This window comes from Humulus lupulus, chromosome X (assembly GCF_963169125.1).
Source record: "Humulus lupulus chromosome X, drHumLupu1.1, whole genome shotgun sequence".
NCBI lineage: Eukaryota > Viridiplantae > Streptophyta > Magnoliopsida > Rosales > Cannabaceae > Humulus > Humulus lupulus.
The window spans coordinates 178,553,283-178,573,337 of record NC_084802.1 but is presented as its reverse complement, the minus strand read 5'-3'; the positions used below and the strand labels follow the sequence as shown (position 1 = coordinate 178,573,337).

Here is a 20,055-nt window from a genome sequence, read left to right as displayed (position 1 = left end):
TTATACGAAAAGATAGCTAGGATACTTGATAGGCATCAAGAGGTATTCTTCTATTTTTTTATTTGCATTGATTTAATGTATAAACATATGTATTGATCCTGACTCGATATTATTATTTTTAAATCACCCTCCCCACCCCACCTTCTGCTGTCAATCTGGTTTATTATTTTAATACTAACAGTGTTGAGCATGAACAGAGACTGAGGGTCGAATGTTACTTGTGCTTTTTCACAACCTCTCACGTGGGGTGTTCTCAAAGGCACATGCCTGTCTGGAGACAAGTGTCACATTCGAGATGAGTAATTTGACCCTCAGGGAGTAGCCTATCGTGAATCTATCAACGTCACCCAAATATGTAACCGATTCTACTCGGGGCCTTGCCATAGAGGAGCCTAACCATCTCTTTAGGTTTCGAAGGCTTACGACCTAGAAAATGGCCCAAGTGACTAGACTTTGTATATTGTAATGAGAATAGTTACTCAGGGCTAATCGTTACTTGACAAAGAAGCCAAGATCATGTAGGTGAAGACAAAAAGCGATGTGAGGACTACAGTCTGACCTAAAAGCATGCATGTCGTATAGCACTGACAACATGGTGGTTGCATGGAAAGAGTGTCTGTCCACTCCGTACAATTGACAATTGGAATTATAAGTGAACATGTTAGACACCATCCGCTATTTCCCAAGAATGTGGTCGTACTCCGTACTAATAGATCCCTCTAATCAGCCCCAGACTAGGCTACTCGGGAGTATGAGTAACTCAACTTACTTGTTGGATAAAGGAAGCCTAGTCCATTTTTCTTACTTGACACGTTTCTTCAGCTTTCCTCCATGCAAGTTATGTATTTAGCATGTAATTAGGAACAACGATGTAATTAGCTCTCATTAAAATGCCTTAAGCATCTAGAACCTCCTATAAATAGGGCTTCAATCTCTTTGTAAAGACACAACACAATTTGAGCAAGCCAAAATGCTGTCAATTTATAATCCCAAAGATAACTTGAGCTTTGTAATTTCTTAGTCAATAACATTAACAAGTGGATTAGGCCTTGTTAACGGCTGAACCACGTAAAATCAATGTGTTAATTAGTCTTAAACTTCACAAATCTCTCTTGTTTATCGTTGGCGAATTCTCACGTTAACAATATATATATATATACGACCATCTCAAATAATTTTCATAAAATTATTGCAACTTATTTTTTTAATAGGACCATGTTTAAGATTCTATATGCTGTCCATTTCACCAGATGACACGTGACATTCATTAGAGGAGTAGTTAAGCTCCTTGAGCGCTAGTGGAGTTTCGTACTATGACCTGGCCAGATGTGGATGTATCCAAGTGAGGCCATGCCCCGAGGTCTGTCCTTGAGGCGCGGATGTCTCCAGCCGAGGCCACGTCTCGTGACCTATCTCCAAGGCGCAAATGTCCCCAAGTGAGGCCACGCCCCAAGGTCTGTCCTCGAGGCTCGGGTGTCTCCAGACGAGGCCACGTCTTGTGACCCGTCTCTAAGGCGTGGATGTCTCCAAGTAAGGTCACGTCCCGAGGACCATTCAGATGGTCCTTGCTCTCTTCATTCACCAATGCCCCAGGTCTAGGATTCTTGTCCTCAGACTTGGAGTAGCTTCCAGGTGTTAATCACCACAGCTGTGACCCACTAGAAGATCATCTGACAACTTTTGGTGAGCCTCGAGTAGTGGTGTCGAGATTGTACGCTCGACAATCGACATTTTCCACAATGTCGTCTGACATGGGCGAACATGCGCCTTATCCTGACACGGTCAGATACTTGTTGCCCATAAGGTTCGTAGACAACATTTTGCAAATGGGCCCTGTGCAATCTGCATGGGCCCATGATCTTTATTAGTGCATCCCTATGTAATTAATTAATATTTTACTCCCCAAATAATGGGGAATTTTGTATTAATTGTCCATTAAGGTCATTAATGATCCATACCTCTATAAATAGGGTTGGGATATCTCATTGTAAAGAGTTCATAACTTTGGCTAGTTAAGCATTGTAAACTCAGAGCAATATATACGCTGCCTGAGATTCTACTGAAGCTTGCTAAAACAAGCTTCAAACTCACTAATATCAAAGACTCGTGGACTATGACTCTTTTATAGCCTGAACCACGTAAAACATCTGTATTATTTTCTTCTAGTTTTTGTCAAGTTCTTAAATTATGTTGATAGTGAAAAAGGCAATCAACACTATTAGTGATCTTCTTTGTTATACCCAAAAATTGGAGATCAATGACGTGACAATAGAGGTGAAAAATGGCAGTACATGGTCCGTAAAAGACACATTAAATAGTCAATAAATACATTGACTCCTCAGAGTTGTGATAAAGTGACCCGGTAGACTGACGAAGAATTTGGACTGCTTGAAAGATGTCATAACCAAGCCAAGTGCATCTTGGTCTGAGGAAAGCTAAGGAGAGTGCATCCTAGGAGGCTAAGGAGAATGCATCCTAGGAGAGCTAAGGAGAGTGCATCCTAGGAGGCTAAGGAGAATGCATCCTAGGAGAGCTAAGGAGAGTGCATCCTAGGAGAGCTAAGGAGAGTGCATCCGAGGAGAACTCAAGAGAGTGGTCCTAGGAGACCCCAAGAGGGTGGTCCTAGGAGACCCCAAGGATTTGGTCCGAGGAGAAACATGGCATGCTAGAGGAGAGTGCTATGTTAGAGGAGAGAAATGCATGTCCTACCACCATGCACGTCCGACCAACAAATGTTTGTCCTACCACCATGCACATGTTCGACCAGCACTTGCATGGGTGGTCAGTAGGAGGTGGATCAAGTAGCTAGAGGAGACTAAGTCAAGATTCCCAGAAACAACTTCAACAAGATAAGCGGGAATCTCCCACAAATGGGGGTTTGTTACATTTTGAATTTTGAATGTTTCTTTGTAATTTAAATGTAATAAATATAATAAAATATCCCGGTTCTAGGGGATACCGTATGTATGACCATAAACCTATAAATAGAGGGCTTATGGGATTAGAGAGGGGCTTCTTCTGCTTCTTCTTTCTAGAGAGAGAAAATTTGGGTCTGAGTATTCTAGAGAGAGAAAGTGCTGATATTTGAGAGAATTCTTGTATTTTTGCAATCTGTACTGAAGAAACTCAGTTGGCTCAGTCCATCTGATCTTCAGTACGGATCTATAAATCACAACTCTAAGTGGATTAGGCTATTACCGACAATCGGGACTGAACCACTATAAAATCTCTTGTGTTATTTATTTTTCTTGATTAAAACTGCCTGTTGTCGTTTACATTCTCTTGAAGGCTTGTCGTTATTGACGTTCTCACGTCGTTGGCTAAAAACACAGTCAACATTCTTGTATAATATATTATAGCTTGTAATTATTTATAAATTATATACACATTACATTGTTATTTAATTAATAAAAATCAATTATCAAAATAAAATAAATATAGATTATGCAAATGTGCTACCTACTTAGTAATTCTATAAATATGTATTATTTGTCTGTGTAAATTATATTTTGAAGAGTAAAAAGAACAATAATTAAAAATTTGTGAGTTGTGAGAACAATGAAAAGAGAAGAACAACTAATATAATGAGATTTAGGTAGAGATGTAGAATATTTGAGTATATGTAATATTAAAATTAATAGTGAATTATGACAAAAAAAAATGATAGTGAATTATGACCTAAAAAAAAATTAGAAGTGACTTCGATCTCTTGTTACATGGACATTGGTAATTTTGCCAAACTAGGTAAATTTTCTTGTCTTGTTTATTTATTTTGTTTTGTTACAATTGGATTTTTTTTCTCATTAGTTTAATAAAGTTTAAAACTTTTAAAAATATATTCAAAAAAGAGAAAACTATAAAAAATGTAATTATAATTTTAGAAAAATATTTTTCTTAATGTATTTTTATAAAAAAAAATTCGGTGAAATTAAAGTTAAGCTGTCCAAATTGTCACTTCTTCTAAGCCTCTCATATGTAGCTTTGTTTTTATGCAAAATTAAAAGTGTACAAAATAATTTCAATAAACTAGATGATAAACATTATGATTGGGTAGTGTCGGTGAGGGGCTGCAGTCAAGGGACTCGTGTGGTATTCCTAATCATTCCACCTAACGGTATTCCTAATCATTCCAAATGTACCTAACGTGTGCAAAGCGTAAATTTTTTTATAGAAGATTATATCATCTCCAGAGTGAAAAAGAAAATGATAAATTATTATATTTAACCCATTTTAGTAAAAAGATCACTTTAATTATATTTTAAGCATGTGCTAAATTTATCACAATAATATATATTATATTTTTTTTATAAGAATTTACTCGTTTGGTATTTTATATTTTTATAAAGTATCATTTTTGTAGTTTCTTTTTTCAATAATACTCGTATGATACTCTGTATTTTAAAATTATATATATTTAGTACCATAGACTAATATTTGATAAATAAAATTTTATCAATATGATCAAACTACTATCAGTTATATATAATTATGTAATTACATTTGAATTTGGAACTTATATAATTGATATCAGTTTGATTAAATTCACAAAATTTTATCAATTAAATTTAAATTTAAGATACTAAATATGTACGATTTCAAAATACATAGTACCAAATGTGCATTATTGTGAACACATAGTACCAAAATAATAATTTACAAAAACAAAAGTAACCAAATAGTTACATACCTTTTTTTTTATTTAACATATTACTACTAATTTATTAATTAATAATTAATAACTAACTATATTATTTTTTTATTCATTTTTTATAATATAAAATAAAAAAGATATTAATTTTTATATATTATCAATAAATATTTAAAGGTAAATATTATTTTGGGTCTTGTATTTTGTAAAAGTTATTAATCTGATCTGTATTTTGCTAAATAACAATTTATACTTTGTGTTTTACAAAATAAAACAAAATGATACATTGAATTTTCGATTTTGGTCAAATAATTTTTCAATATAACTAAAATATTCTTAGATTTCTAAAGTAATTATTTTATTAAATAATAAAACATATATTTTAAAATAAAAAATAGAAAAACATATATTTAGTTTTATTTTTATTTTCTCTCCTCTCTCTCTCTTCTCTTCCCTTCCGTCCCAATCTTTCTCTTTTTCCTCTTCTGTTCTTCTTCTCCTTCTCATTCACGAACTCAGAACCCCAAAAGATAGAAATACACCAGACAAGGACGTGACTTGCCAAAAACTTAGCTGCTTTTACAAAGAGACTTAATGCATCCTATTGTTCTTTCTGATGATGGTGCATCCTATTGTTCTTTCTGATGATGGTCTCTGTTCAATCCCACGCTTCTCCTTTGGTCCAATCAATCTTTTTAAATTTTTTTTTATATAATCAAACCAATTATTAATATTATTCATTTTTACTTTTATTTAGTTGTGTAAAAAGCAAAATAATATTTTGTAACTGGGTCTGGCTGCATTTGTATCTGTGACCAAGTTTGGCATTTTATTTTGGCCCTTGTGTGTTTGGGATTTCTCTTTTTCTCTCTTTTTTATTTTTTATTTTTTTCTTTTTACCATTTTGTGTCGTGAGCGTGTATGCGAGTGTGAGCGTGATGGAGAAAGAAGATAATGTGAAGTAGAATCTAACGGGAGCAAGGAAGAACAGAGCAAGAGAGCAAAAAAATAAAATAAAATAACCAACTCATTCTATATGGAGTTTGTGGGGATCGCCCAAAACTATTTAAATAAGTTCCTGCATTCTCAGATCTTTAGGATCTCAGAGTTTCAGGCTTAAGGTTTTGCTTATTTCTCGAGAAAATTCTCACATTTTTGCTCTTTGTCTGAGCTCGTATGGTGCCCATTTGACTTGGTTTGATTCATATTCTCTGTTTCCAGCTCGATTCTCTCTGGAAACAGTGGTTTTGGCATATGGGTATCTCTCATTTTATAAAATATTTCTCCCCAACAGATATTTTTTTAATTTAATTTTAAGTTTTACATTATATTATACATCAATTTTTCTATATATTTCTCTATATTATTTAAATAATATATTTATAAACATATTTTATTAATTAAAATAATTAAAAAAAACAATAATAATAAATATATATATTGAATAAAAAAACACAAGATATTTTTGTGAGTTTTAACTAAATATTATAGAAAAAGTGTATTACAAAATACACCACAAAAATATATATTTTTTATAATTTATCTTAAACTATTATATTATACTATACATTAGTTTTTCTATTATTTTTCTACATCATTTAAATATTATATTTTTTAAAAATATTTTATTTATTTTAAAAAATAAAATAATTAAATATAATAATATCACACTCATATATATATATATAAAAATTTATAAAAATATAATAAAATATTTATAGTTTCACAAATAGTATTTCATTACATAGAGAAATATTATTTATTTAAATAAAAAAATATAACTTTACATCACCTATTCAATAATTTTTACTTTATATTATAAAGAATTAAACATCATCAGGAGTGCTCTAACAAGTGAATGTCTTCAGTCATTTGAAGGAAAAGAGAGAGAGAGAAAAGAGAGTCAGAAGTAAAGCCAAAATAAAGTTCTTGCTATTTTTGCCTCTGCTTTTCTGAGATTTTTTATTCGGAGGCTAAATTTGTTGGCTTTGATAAGACAATGTGGAAGTCTAATTTTATGGTAGTATGGAGAGTGTGGTTTTTGTTTATGGTGGTTTTCATCTGTCTTACTGGTTGTTGCTAAAAGAAAATAAAGTTCCTTAACAGAGAAAATGAGATGGAGAAAAGTAGTTTCTGTGGAAAGTGGGGATACGGATTTTGGCATTGGTTGAGCTGGGATATCAATTCTGTGGGTTCGTGGATGAGAAATAGAAGAAGAATAGAAGAGAAGAAAATGAGAAGATTGGGAAGGAAGAGGAAGAGAAGAGAGAAATGAAAAATAAAATTAAATATATGTTTTTTTTTTAATTTTTATTTTATTATTTAATAAATTCATTAATTTAAAAATTTAGAGATATTTTGGTTATATTTGAAAATAGTTGGACTAAAATTACGTTAATAGTACTTTTTTGTTTCATTTTGTAAAATATATAGTCTAAATTATTATTTAATAAAATATAGAGTCTGATTGGTAATTTTTATAAAATATAGGGTGTAAAATAATATTTATCAAATATTTATTAAATTGTTGATTTTTTTAAACTTAATTTACGTGTATTGGAGTATATTGACAATATATTGATTGATTTTTTCTACTAAATTTAGTGTAAAGTTTAAATATTTCATTAGAGATGGTCCTTATGTATATGCTACCAAGCAATGAAAACAAATTTCAATTGTTTTTTAAGTGTAAAATGCTCAAATTAATTTTTCTTTTTAACATTGTTAGTTTAAATACTTTTCTTAACCATTTATCTTCTTTTACAGTCATTTTTTTTCATTCACTCTCTTTGTTCATATTTAAAAGGGCAATTCAAAAAAAAAAAAAAGGGCAATGATTATAGTTGTTTATGTAAAAGGACAATTTTTTAAATTTTTTTTGAAAGATATTGAGAAAGAAACTCCAACAATCTCATAAAAAGAAAAAAAAGAAAAAGATACCACACGTTGATTCTGATGCGAAACTATCGAGTGTTAATTGATAGTTTGCTTTGTTTGTAGAACTAAACCCAATTTTTATTATAATTTAACTTAATTAAATTAATTAATAATAATCACAATTAATTTCCTACATCGACGACGTCTCACCAACGAGTGAGTAGTAATCACAGAGAAAATAGAAAAGGGGAAGGAAAAGTTTGCGTTAGATCTAAGAGAAGAGAAGAGAAAAATTACCCACCACTACCCAGCCACGACCAGACCAGACCTCACCCAATAAAAATTAGAACGACGAATCTCAAGCGTCCTTCCTTCTCAATCTATTTTGGATCTCTCACACTTTTAACAAACGCCGTCGCCAGATCTAGCCGGAGCTACACGTATTCTGGTACCATTTTCTTCTATGCTTTCCTCTTCCAAATCGTTTTTAGGGTTTTTGTTTTGTTTTGTTGTTAAATAAATAATTACAGTTCTGTTGATTGGCAAAAGCTTCCAATTGTGTTCGTAATGATTGACGGGTTTTTTTATTTTTTTGGTTTAGTGAAAGGAAGAAAGGTGTGTGCGTGTGTGTTCTGCATGGTAATTGTTTGATTTTAATTGTGTGATACAGAGTGTAATGGAAATTGGAACTGGCGGGAGGTAATTTTGGACAGTTTATAGTCTGAATTAGTGGATCGGATGGACAAGAATAAGAACCGTACCGATCTGCTTGCCGCTGGCAAAAAGAAGGTACGCTCTTTTCTTCTATTTTCCTCAGTTTGTGTGCTTTGGTTCTTTTGTTTTTCGTTTCCGAACTTCGATTATAATCCTTTTTAGCTTATGGGTAAGCAAGGAAAATGAAACAAAATTATAGTTGAATGAATGAAATGATCCAGAGAGGAAGTTGCTTAATGTGGTTATGGTTGCTTATTGGAAAAAATGAAATGACCCACCCAGAGAGGAAGTTGTAGAAACGACAATGTGAGAAAGTAAAATTAACAAAACAACCATTAGGGTCGTTCATGCCAAAACGGTTTCTCAACACTCCTTTATGTATACGATCGCTCTAAGTAAATATGGTGGTCATTTTGCAAATAAGTATATATATATTAATATATATTTGGTGCAAATAACAGTTGATCTAGTAGACTTATTTTGCATAAGCCATCTGAACCATTCTTCTTATAGTTTGGGTGAGGGCTTGTGAGTATGTGTCAGTAAGCAATAGATAGTAGGTAAGAGTGTATTGTAAGTTTTTCACTACTTAATGTGGGCATATGAGCTTATATTTTGGGTGTTATAGTTATAGAAGTTAGGAAGATAAATGGAAATTCTGTTGAAGTTTAATTTTGTATTTGTTTTTAAAAAATTTTATAATCAGCTTCAACAATATCGCCAGAGGAAGGATACTAAAGGGACTGGAAATCATGGAAAATCCACAAAAAGGTCTAGTAAATCAGGGCAGCGTGAAGCTGATGTTGGGTCAACTGCTGATAAAACTATGACCATGTCTTCAGTCGAAGGGGAAATTACTTCTCACTTTGATTCTGATCCTTCGGCAATTGGTTCATCAACTTCCCATTCTGTAGAGAATGTAGCTTCTGGAAGTGAGGTTGCTGTAGTTGATCTATCTGCAGTTCCCAGCACACCAGAGTATAGCATGGATGAAACATTAACAGCCCATAATGAGTTATCTACACCAAAGGTATGGGTTGGTGAGCGTCTTGTTGACTCTTTAGTCCAACCTGAAGGGACAAGTATTGGAGTTGAGGTGGCAGGAGTTCCGTGCTCAGATACATCAGATACTGTGAACTCTGGCAGAGAAACTAAATGCGATGAAATTTCTGTATCAAGTGATTTGCTCACTAAGCCCGTATTAGTTGAATCTACAGGAGTAACAGTTTATGCAAAATTACGATGTGATAGTTTGGAAGACAATTCATTGCCTTCACGAGCAAGTTTTGTGGATTCTGAATATGAATCGCTGCCTTTGAAAGATGATAATCCTGATAAATCCTTGATGCAAGCAAGGGAAGATCAGGTAACAGATGTAGGTTGTGCCCTTCTCCTATTGTTACGTTTTATTTTTTCCTTTCATTTGTTTCTTCTTCTTGAATATAAGGAATCTAGGTAGGGTAGTAGTGATATTTGGATTTAGAAAACAATGTTTTTAACTTTACAATATGTTCTTCCTGGAATTGACTATCGAGGAACCTATGTAGTGCTTTATTTATGCCTACTAGTATATTTATTTGATGTATACTTTTGTTCTCATTTGTTGCTGGGTAGGGGCAATGCAGGAAGCTGATGGTTTGGATGGGAGGCAATATAATTACAACAGTGAAATAGAGCTCAAGGGAGATGTCAAATTTCCTTCATCTGAGGTTGATGGAAGCGCTGAAGCTTTTTCTGGGATATCCTTAGAAGAGACTAGTGTGAACAAATCATGTGAAGCTGATAATAATGGTAAGGTGGATGAAGTCTCTATTTCGGATGGTGCAAACATTTTGGAAGAGTTTCCAGGTGATGGTTTGCCTTTATCTGAGGTAGATATTTCATGTGTTAGTCTTGCTGTGGCAAATCAGCAAAGAACGGGTGCTGTGATGGGTTCATTTCTTGAAGGGAAGAGTAGAGATTCACTGAAGACTGATGATCTTGGAGAAGGAAGTACAGAGAGGGTTCAAAATGATACAGGAGATAGGAGGGTTGTACAGGTACATACTCAGCAACATATGCTGGACAGCCTTGAAAAGCCTAAGGAAACCGATTTGGCGAGTTCGGCCCGAGAGTGGAGTGTATCTCCAGGTTCAGTTTTGAGCTCATTTGATCTCTCTCAGCTCATGGATTTGGTTAAGGGTCTTAGTGAAGAAGAATACAATCTTCTAGTTAAGTCTAGAGAACCAATTTCCAGTGCTGAACTTGGGACTGTCAATTTGAAAATGGCTGACTCAGGTTTTTCTAAGTTGCTGGAGAAGCTTAAAGAAGAATTATTTCTCACGAATTGTACGAAAGATATTCTCCATTTGCAACTTGCTCTGCAGTCTGAGCTACAAGGTGAGTTTGATTACCAGCATCATGAGTTAGTATCTATGCTTAGTGCTTCACTTAAAGAAGCTAGTGAAAAGAATCAATTTCTTGGAGAAGAGCTTTTGCAGTGCAGATGTGAGCTACAGGCTGCTGTTGGTGCAAGGGGGGAATTTAAAAAAGAATTTCGTACTTCACAGGCTGAGGTTGAAGGCTTACCTGCCAGAGCATACGAGTTGCAAATCAATCTTGAAAGGTCACAGGGGGATTTGTTGAGCCTCTCAACAGAGTTAGCTGACTGCAAGCAATTGGTGGCATCTTTACAGGTGGAAAATGAGAACATGAATGGAGCTCTTGCTTTAGTAACCAAAGAGAAAAAGATACTGAGGGAGGAAAAGGACCATCATTTTGAGGAAAATGAGAAGCTTGTAATAGAATTAGCAGACTGCAAGGGATTGGTGTCTGCTTTACAGCTAGAAAGTTCCAACTTAAGTACAAATCTGTCTTTAGCAGCAGAAGAGAGAAAGATGCTTGAAGAGGAGAAGGAGCATTTAGGCCATGAGCATGAGAAGATATTAACAGAATTTGCTGACTGTAAAGAAGTGGCCTCAGCATTGCAGCTGGAAAATTCTAGCTTAAAGGAGAGCCTTGCTCTTGTAACAAAAGAGAGAAAAAGGCTTGAAGAAGATAAGAAGTACTTTGCTCTTGAAAATGAGAGGCATTTGATTGACCTTGTTAGTCTTCAAGAGCAGTTATCCACTGAACAAAGGGAACGAGAGAGGGTTGGAGTTGATTTAAAAGAAGTGACATCATGCCTTGAACAACTAATGGAGGAAAACATTTTTCTTTCTAGCAGTTTGGACATCCATAAAGCTAAACTAATAGAGGCATCAGATAGCAACAGAATTGAAATGCCGGTTCAAAAGGAAGATTGGCATCAGGTTGAAATTTCAGAAGTACGAAGCCGGGATGGTGAGAATGTAAGTGCTGGTGAAGATTCTTACTGTATTTTGGGGAAGCAAGTCGATGAAGTTTTCTCTTACACCCCAAAGCCTCTCTCTGATGATAATGCAGGAAGAACTCCATACATACTTTCCGAAAAGGGGGTTTTTGACGATTCCTTGGGCTTTGTAGCCTTGAAGGGACACTTGGATGAGGTAGAGAAAATATTTCACAAACTTGAAAAAGCCATTGAAGGGGTTCGGGCTTACTCTGCATCATTAAGCAAGCCAGGTGGTAAGTTGGCTGCACCTGGGGTGTCTAAATTGATTCAAGCTTTTGAGTCAAAGGTGCATCTTGATGAGCAGGAATCAGAGGGAGGGCCTCCAACAGAAAATCAATCAACAGCAGCAGATCCGTTTGTGGTAGTGGAAGAGGAAATTAGAAATTTAAAAGAGTTATTTAAGCAATTGGTCTTGGATGCTGCTGATGCTTTTCTAATGTTCAAGGGTAAAAGTGATGGGAGGAGAACTGCTGATATCAATGTTAGGGAGCTCAAGGTTCAACATGAAGCCTTGACGGATCACAGCAACAATTTGGAAGCAGCCAACATTGAACTTGCAGTTGTTTCAGAAGTTTTAAGGCAACACGGGGGCACCATTGAAGCAACAAACAATGAGCTATTAGTTTTATGTGAAGCCACTAAGCAAGAAGTTACTGATCTCAAAGCAGAAAACACTGATCTTTGTTGTAAGCTACTAGCATATGAATCCAGAATTGGTGATTTGCAGAGTCAATTGTATAATTTACAGCAAACTTCAAATGAGATGGCAACTGTGTTTGGTAATCACTTGGATGATTTGCAGAAAGAGGTTTCTGGGAGGACATTAATTATTGAAGACTGGAATTCTACTCTTGCTCAGATTTGTGAAATAGTTCAGAAGCTTGATGGATCCCTTGGGAGTTTTGCTTCAAAAGCATTTGTCCCTGATGACGGATTGGATGTTGTAAGCCATGTTGCTTCTTCAGTCAATGCAGCCTCCAAATTGTTTGAAGATATGCAGAAGAAGCTTGAAGCTTCTCAAATTGACCATGAAGTTATTTGTGTGTCATACAAAGAAGTGAACGAGCGGTGTGAAGAGCTGCATCAGAAAAATGATCTGGCAGTTGGCTTATTGCAGAAACTACATGGCGACCTTAGAAAACTTGTGCTTTCGCATGGATCTCTGGATGAAAATGAGATAAAAGTAGAAAATGAGGTGCTTTCAGATCCGCAAGATTATAGTATCTATGAGACATTTATGGGGCAGCTGGAGCATTTTCTGAGTGAAAGACAGGAACTTGAGTCTGTTATTGAGAAATTGAATTTGGAGTTGGTAAATAGAAGATGGGAATTTGAGGAACTGAATAGAGGATGCATTGATGAAAATGTGATCTGCAAGTTAATTGAAGATGCTCGGGGTATTCTTAAAGAGGAAGATATTGAGATTTATGTAAATAAATCACCTCCTTTGTATTTTGAATCATTGGTCTCTATTCTTATTCAGAAATTCAAGGAGGCCCATCTGCAGTTAAGCTTAATTCAGGAAGAAAATAGATCCAAGGTGATGAAATTTGCGGAACTGCAGCAAGAAATACAGCATTTAACTGCCTTCTGTCTTCAGCATGAAACTGAAATGCTTGTTCTCAAGGAAAGTTTTTGCCAGGTAGAGGAAGCTCTATTTGCTACTGGTTCTGAATTACAAAAGAAAGCAAGTGAACTTGAACACTCAGAGCAACGTGTATCATCCATTCGAGAGAAGCTCAGCATTGCTGTCACTAAGGGGAAAGGTCTGGTCGTGCAGCGGGATGGTCTAAAGCAGTCCCTGGCAGAGACATCTAGTGAACTTGAGAGATGCTCACAGGAGTTACTGCTAAAAGATGCCAGGCTTCACGAGATGGAAACAAAACTGAAGACATATTCAGAGGCTGGTGAGCGTGTGGAAGCTCTTGAATCCGAGCTTTCATACATTCGCAATTCGGCTACTGCGCTTAGAGAGTCATTCCTTCTCAAGGATTCTGTCCTTCAGAGGATAGAAGAGATCTTAGAAGACCTCGATCTGCCAGAGCATTTTCATTCCAGAGATATCATTGAAAAGGTTGATTGGCTAGCAAAGTCAGTTGCTGGTAATAGTTTGCCTCCTACTACTGATTGGGATCAGAAGAGTTCTGCAGGAGGAGGTTCATTTTCTGATGCTGGTTTTGTCATGATGGAACCTTGGAAGGATGATTTACCGTCAAATTCAAATTCAGGTGAAGATTTAAAAAGAAAATTTGAGGAGCTTCAAAGTAAGTTTTATGGTATTGCCGAACAAAATGAAATGCTGGAGCAATCTTTAATGGAAAGGAACAATTTAGTTCAGAAATGGGAAGAGCTTTTGGATAGGATTGATATGCCATCACACTTGCGGTCTGTGGAACCAGAAGATAGGATTCAGTGGCTAGGAAGAGAACTTTCGGAGGCACATCATGATACCATTTCTCTCCAGCAGAAGGTTGATAACCTGGAAAACTACTGTGGATCTCTAAATGCTGATTTGGAAGGCTACGAGAGTAGGATATCCGTTCTTGAGTCAAACCTGAAAGCTATTACACTAGAGAGGGAACATCTTTCGGAAAGATTGGAGATCCTGAATCATGATTATGATAAACTTGTAGCAAAGGCACAGAGCGAAGTAACAAGTTTTCAGGAGAACCATGAGATGCTTGCAAGGAAGGCCAATGAGTTTGAACTCGATAACAGAAGGCTGCAGAATGAAGTAGATGATCTTCAGAAGCGGGTGGCTGAGATGGTTGGAAATGAGGAACGCATTATTATTGTTGAAGGAGAAATAAGAAGATTACAGAGTTTGGTTAGTGATGTGCTGCAGGATCCTGGAATAGAAGATCAAAGTTCTTCTGGTAGTAACATTGAGTACTTCGAAATGTTACTGAGGAAGCTTCTAGAGAACTATGTAAAATTTTCGACTATAAGACCTGTACTTTGTGGTGGAATTGATGGGCTTCAGGCAGATGTGATGACCACAGAGGCAGCTAGGAACTTGAGCAAACCCGATGATGGGGAGTCGGATAAAGTTATCTTGAAGAAAGAGCTTGAGGAAGCTTTGCATGAGTTGATTCTTGTGAAGGAGGAGAGAGACGTATTTGTTGAGAAGCAACAATCTTTGGCCCGTGAAATTGAAGCTCTGGTTAAAAGAAGGGAGGAGTTGGAATTACTTCTAAATCAGGAGGAGCAGAAGTCAGCTTCTGTGAGGGAGAAGTTGAATGTTGCAGTTAGAAAAGGGAAGTTATTGGTACAACAGCGTGACAGTCTGAAACAAACCATTGAACAAAGGAATGCCGAATTGGAAAATTTAAAGTCTAAGGCTAAAACCCAAGAAAATAAACTTGTAGAATATGATAAGAAATTTAAGGAGCTGTCCATGTATCCAGAAAGGGTTGATGTCTTAGAATCTGAGATTCTGTTCTTAAGGAATCGTTTCACAGAAAATGAGCAGCATTTGCAGGAGTCAGGATCTGTATTGAGCATGATTTCAAATACTTTAGCTGATTTTGATGTTGGAGATGGAGTTTATGCTGCTGACCCAGTCAAGAAATTGGAGCAATTTGTGAAACTGTGTCGTGATATGCGTGCTGATATGGCTTCTTTAGAAGAAGAGTCAAGAAAATCTAAACGAGCAGCAGGACTGCTTCTTGCAGAGTTGAATGAAGTTCAAGAGAGAAATGATAGTCTTCTAGAAGAACTAGCAAATGATGCTGCTGAACTTTCTGAACTCGCAAAGGAGAGGGATCTAGCCAAAGAAGCCAAACTTGAAGCTCTCTCACGTCTTGAAGAGTTATATAATGTTCATTCTTTGGAACAGAGAAATGGATTTTCTGAACTTGAAGGTTTGAAATCTGGTGTAGATCTACTCAGGAAAGGTTTTCATGATGTTAGCAAGCTACTTTCTGATATCTTCTCAAAAGATTTGGAGTTGTTGCACAACCTAGAGTCTGGTATCGGCAAGTGTCTGAAACCAACCAATGCTACTGATGTGGATAACTTGCCTCTTTTTAGTGCATCCATCTTTATGACTAGCGATTCAGATGGCAAGGTATTCTTATTATCCCCCCACCCCCCCACTAAATATGGGCAGCAACTCTCTCTCACCCACGCATTTATTTATCAGTATTGTTGTTATTATGCTCTGTATTTTTACTGTATTGTTATTAATGATGTGTAGCTTTTCTCTGTCTAGCTTGTTACTTTTCATTTACGTCTTTGAATCATATCACTTGTCAACTCTCTCTCTCTCTCTCTTTGTGCTTGTTCAGGATCGGTATTCTTCTAAGGGTTCATGGTTAGACTCCATTTTGCATGATAGTTTTGAAGACAGTTCAGTAGCTGAAATCTGTGGTTATGTTGGGCATCAACTGGAAGAACTCATGATTGAGGTTGGAGTTCTTAAAGAAAAATTGCGGAGCCACATGAGTTCATTACATGAACAAGCTAGCAGTTTCTCTAAGTTAATGGTGGTTGCCCATAGAGAAACAATTTCCCAATGCGAGTTGTATGAAGCCATGAAGAGAGACATTATAAGTAAAGAATCATCTGAAAAAGAAAAGGAAAAGGAATTTGTTATGTTGCAGAAAAGTATCGCTTTGTCTTTGGAAGCATTCTCCAATTTGGTTATGGAAATTGAAAAGGCTAAAGCTGAATTACTTGGAAATAATTATGGTGTTGGGGATCAAGGTATAACCTTTAAATCAGCGGGTTACCTTTCCTATGAGGAATCTATTAAAACCATGGAAGACAAGCTATTGTTCGCTATCCGGGATTTTGCTAGGATAAAAGCTGAAATTGTGGAAGGTAGCCAAAATCAACTGAAGACTGTTGTTGCATATTTGCAAAAAGAGCTTCAGGAGAAAGAAGTTTCGAAGGAAAGAATTTGCATGGAACTTGTAGGTCAAATCAAGGAAGCTGAAGCTGCAGCAGCACACTATTCACTAGATCTTCAATCTTCCAGAAGTCAGATTGATGATTTGGAGAAAAATCTTCACGTCATGGAGCATGAAAGGAATTTACTAGAACAGAAAATGGAGGAGTTACAAAATGTGCATGCAACAACATCTACAGAATTACAGCAGAGGGTCAGATCACTCTCTGATGTGATTAATGCCAAAGATCAAGGTCAGTTTACTTTGACATTGATTTAATCTTTCGTGTCTGTTCTCAAAAATAAATAAATAATTCTAGTTGTGTCCATTGTCACTTATTCTATCGCTGTGTACTGAAATTATTTATGATTACAGAAATCGAGGCTTTAATGCAAGCACTAGATGAGGAGGAGTCACAGATGGAAGATCTCAAGAAAAAGAAAGAGGAACTAGAAAAGACTTTGCAGCAGAAGAACCTACATTTAAAGAATGTTGAAGCGTCTCGTGGAAAGGTTTTGAAAAAGCTTTCCACAACGGTAACTAAGTTTGATGAGCTTCATCAATTATCTGCCAGTCTCCTTGCCGAGGTTGAAAAACTTCAATCACAATTGCAAGATCGGGATGCAGAGATATCTTTCTTACGGCAGGAGGTCACTAGGTGCACAAATGATGTTCTTGTAGCATCACAGCTAAGCTACAAGAGAGATTCAGATGACATTCATGAGTTTTTGGCATGGTTTGATACTTTGATTGCTAATGTTGGGATGCAGAATGTTCATCCTGATATTAAAAATAATGATCATGTTATTGAACACAAGGATTTACTTAAAAAGAAGATTGAGTCTTTTGTGTCAGACTTCACAATTCTACGTGAAGTGGCTCAAAGCAAGGATACATTATTTCAATTAGAAAGAAGTAAGGTGGATGACTTAACACGCAAAGGTGAAATTCTGGAGAGATCTTTACGTGACAAGGAGTCACGCTTAAGTTTTATTGAAGGTGTAGAAGACTCTGGAGTGACAACTTCAGCAACCTCTGAAATTTTGGAAGTTGAACCCCTGGTATGATGTTGGATATTTCTTTGTGTAGGCACAAGTGTTAGTAATTTAGTATTATCCTTTTTGAACTCTTTGCATTTTCCTTGGAATTTTTATTTTGGTCATTATGAATTTTCATTCACTTTGCGTGCTGTATGTTCCAAATTATACTTCTCTGGTATTTGTTGTTTAAGAGTACTACTAGTTGTATTTCCTTGTTTTTATCACTCTTCTTTCAATATTTTGTGTTTGGCTCAACTATGATTATATATTTTTTTTCCCGTTAAGGACTTGGTTGTTGTGGGCTTATGCAGATAAACAAATGGACTGTGCCAAGTTCTTCAGTTGCAACTCAAGTTCGCAGTTTACGTAAAGGAAATAATGATCAGGTTGCCATTGCTATAGATATGGATCCTGGTAATAGTAATAGGCTAGAAGATGAAGATGATGACAAAGGTATCTTAAACATTAGTAATTTCCTTCCCTCTCAAACGATAGCTTTCTTATTTTGGAATGCTTATACCCATTTTCTTTGTTTCCTTCTCTCAGTTCATGGTTTCAAGTCACTTACTACATCAAGAGTTGTTCCAAGGTTTACCAGACCAGTGACTGACATGATTGATGGCCTTTGGTACGCATATACTTATCATTGTATTTTTTTTTTTGAGACTTGGTATTTTTCCATGGGGGTGGTTTGGAGTTTAAAATTTTCAATCAGATTTACAAATATCTTGATAAGGTTCTCAAAAGAAAATGACAACAATTTTTGTGTCATTTGATGGTAAAAGTTTTGGTAGATAAGTTGGTGTGTATGCCATTTTTTCAATTTATCTTGATGTTGCGAGTATGCTTAATATGCCATCCTCTTTGATGCAATCCGCTAGGGTTTCTTGTGATCGGGCTCTGATGCGTCAACCTGCTTTACGACTTGGTATTATAATCTACTGGGCCATATTACATGCACTTCTGGCAACTTTGGCAATATGAGAAAATCAAAGATGGTTAGTGGTCCTCTTCTTATTGCTAGATGATGTTATTGTAATTGTCTGGTTTTGCTTTGTGGATCTGCTTCTCATACCTATTTTGTTTACCTAAACTTTATTTACATGTTGAACTGATAAGGGTAGAAGAAATTAAAGTGAATCTCAAGTGTGTTGCATTTCCTTATATCAGGGTCCAGGTTCGGTTTAGAAGTTGAACAATCTTGGCGTCCCTGTCGTATGATCATTTTTTGCTCGTGCTGGCTCTTAAGTTGATCTCTCTTTTTTTTTTTTCTTCCTAGATGTTGTCAAATTGATTTATTGTTTAGCCCAACCATGCAAACGGTGATTCCTATTTTTATTGACATGAATCTCAGCTTTGCTTGGTTCATCAAATAAAAAGAAAAATAGATCCCTTGAGACACAACCCGGTGCCATATATATATATATATATATATAACTTGTACGTTTACTATTAATTATATTTGATTAAATTTGTATTATTGTCATATATATTAAAAAGAATATATATAAAAAAATGATATAGACATATTAAATAATTAAACCAAAACATTTGTTATGATTTTAAATAAATATATATTTATATATAATATGATAATTTTTTTAAAATATTATTCTTTTAATAAAAATTTAAGATTATGTATAATATATTATTATAATAATATTTTATAACATTTAAATTTATATTAATATAATTTTTAAATATCTAGTATTGATTTATATATTATTATAATAATGATATTTTATAATATTTGAATTTGAATTTGTAATAATATAATTAGTAAATATCTATTTTTAGTTAGTTTTAAAAGTATATTTTGTTAAATATTTAGAATAACAAAATGTTAAATACAAAAAATTTCATTATCTACACTTTATATAGAATGAATATATATAATAGGTAAAACGAACGTATAATACAAATTTACTCAGTTTTATTTAGAAAATATATTATTTTATTTATATCATATTTTTTTAATTATCATATAAATTTTAAATAAATAAATATTCACATAAATCAAGATTATATATTAAATATTATTATATTAATGATGTTTTATAATATTTAAATTTATATAAATGTAATTATAAAATATTTAGTCTATTATTAAATATTATTATAATAATATTTATTATATTTAAATTTATATTAACATAATTATTAAATATTTATTTTACTGTATTATTTAATTTAATTACTTTTAAAAGTATATTTCATTAAAAAGTCCAAGTGGGTTACACAATTGTACACTATTGACCTGCCACTTTTGTACTATTTAACTGAAAAAGTAAGCCTGGAAACTAGACTTGATCCCATCACTCAGTAGTTTACACTATTTGAGTGGTCAGATATTGCTGGTTTATTACTTTTAAATTTGAATAGTGTATTACTGTAGCAAGTTTGTGGTGGGGTTTTATGCCCTAATTAAAACCCAAATTTTTTGTAATATCATTTTATTATCAATAAAGGAATATAAATCATTTTTTGACTTGGTCAATCACTTTGCTCACATGTGCTTATTTTTATGATTAT

At 34.6% G+C, this 20,055-nt stretch overlaps 1 protein-coding gene across 5 annotated transcripts; it reads left to right on the top strand.

The window, feature by feature from the left end:
* Positions 1–7,713: 7,713 nt before the first annotated feature.
* Positions 7,714–18,927, top strand: LOC133805376 (trans-Golgi network-localized SYP41-interacting protein 1). 5 transcript variants are annotated; one of them, XM_062243543.1, is made up of 10 exons: positions 7,714–7,973; positions 8,196–8,314; positions 8,946–9,605; positions 9,865–15,660; positions 15,881–16,736; positions 16,859–17,544; positions 17,835–17,976; positions 18,070–18,151; positions 18,405–18,521; positions 18,694–18,927. In XM_062243543.1, exons 2-9 carry the CDS (start codon positions 8,264–8,266, stop codon positions 18,505–18,507), a joined length of 8,376 nt encoding a protein of 2,791 aa, XP_062099527.1. In that variant the 5' UTR covers positions 7,714–7,973; positions 8,196–8,263; the 3' UTR covers positions 18,508–18,521; positions 18,694–18,927. The 5 variants fall into 5 exon arrangements, with proteins under 5 accessions (XP_062099527.1, XP_062099526.1, XP_062099525.1 ...); XM_062243542.1 differs by having other exon boundaries at positions 8,946–9,614; XM_062243541.1 differs by having other exon boundaries at positions 8,946–9,618; positions 9,854–15,660.
* Positions 18,928–20,055: the final 1,128 nt, after the last annotated feature.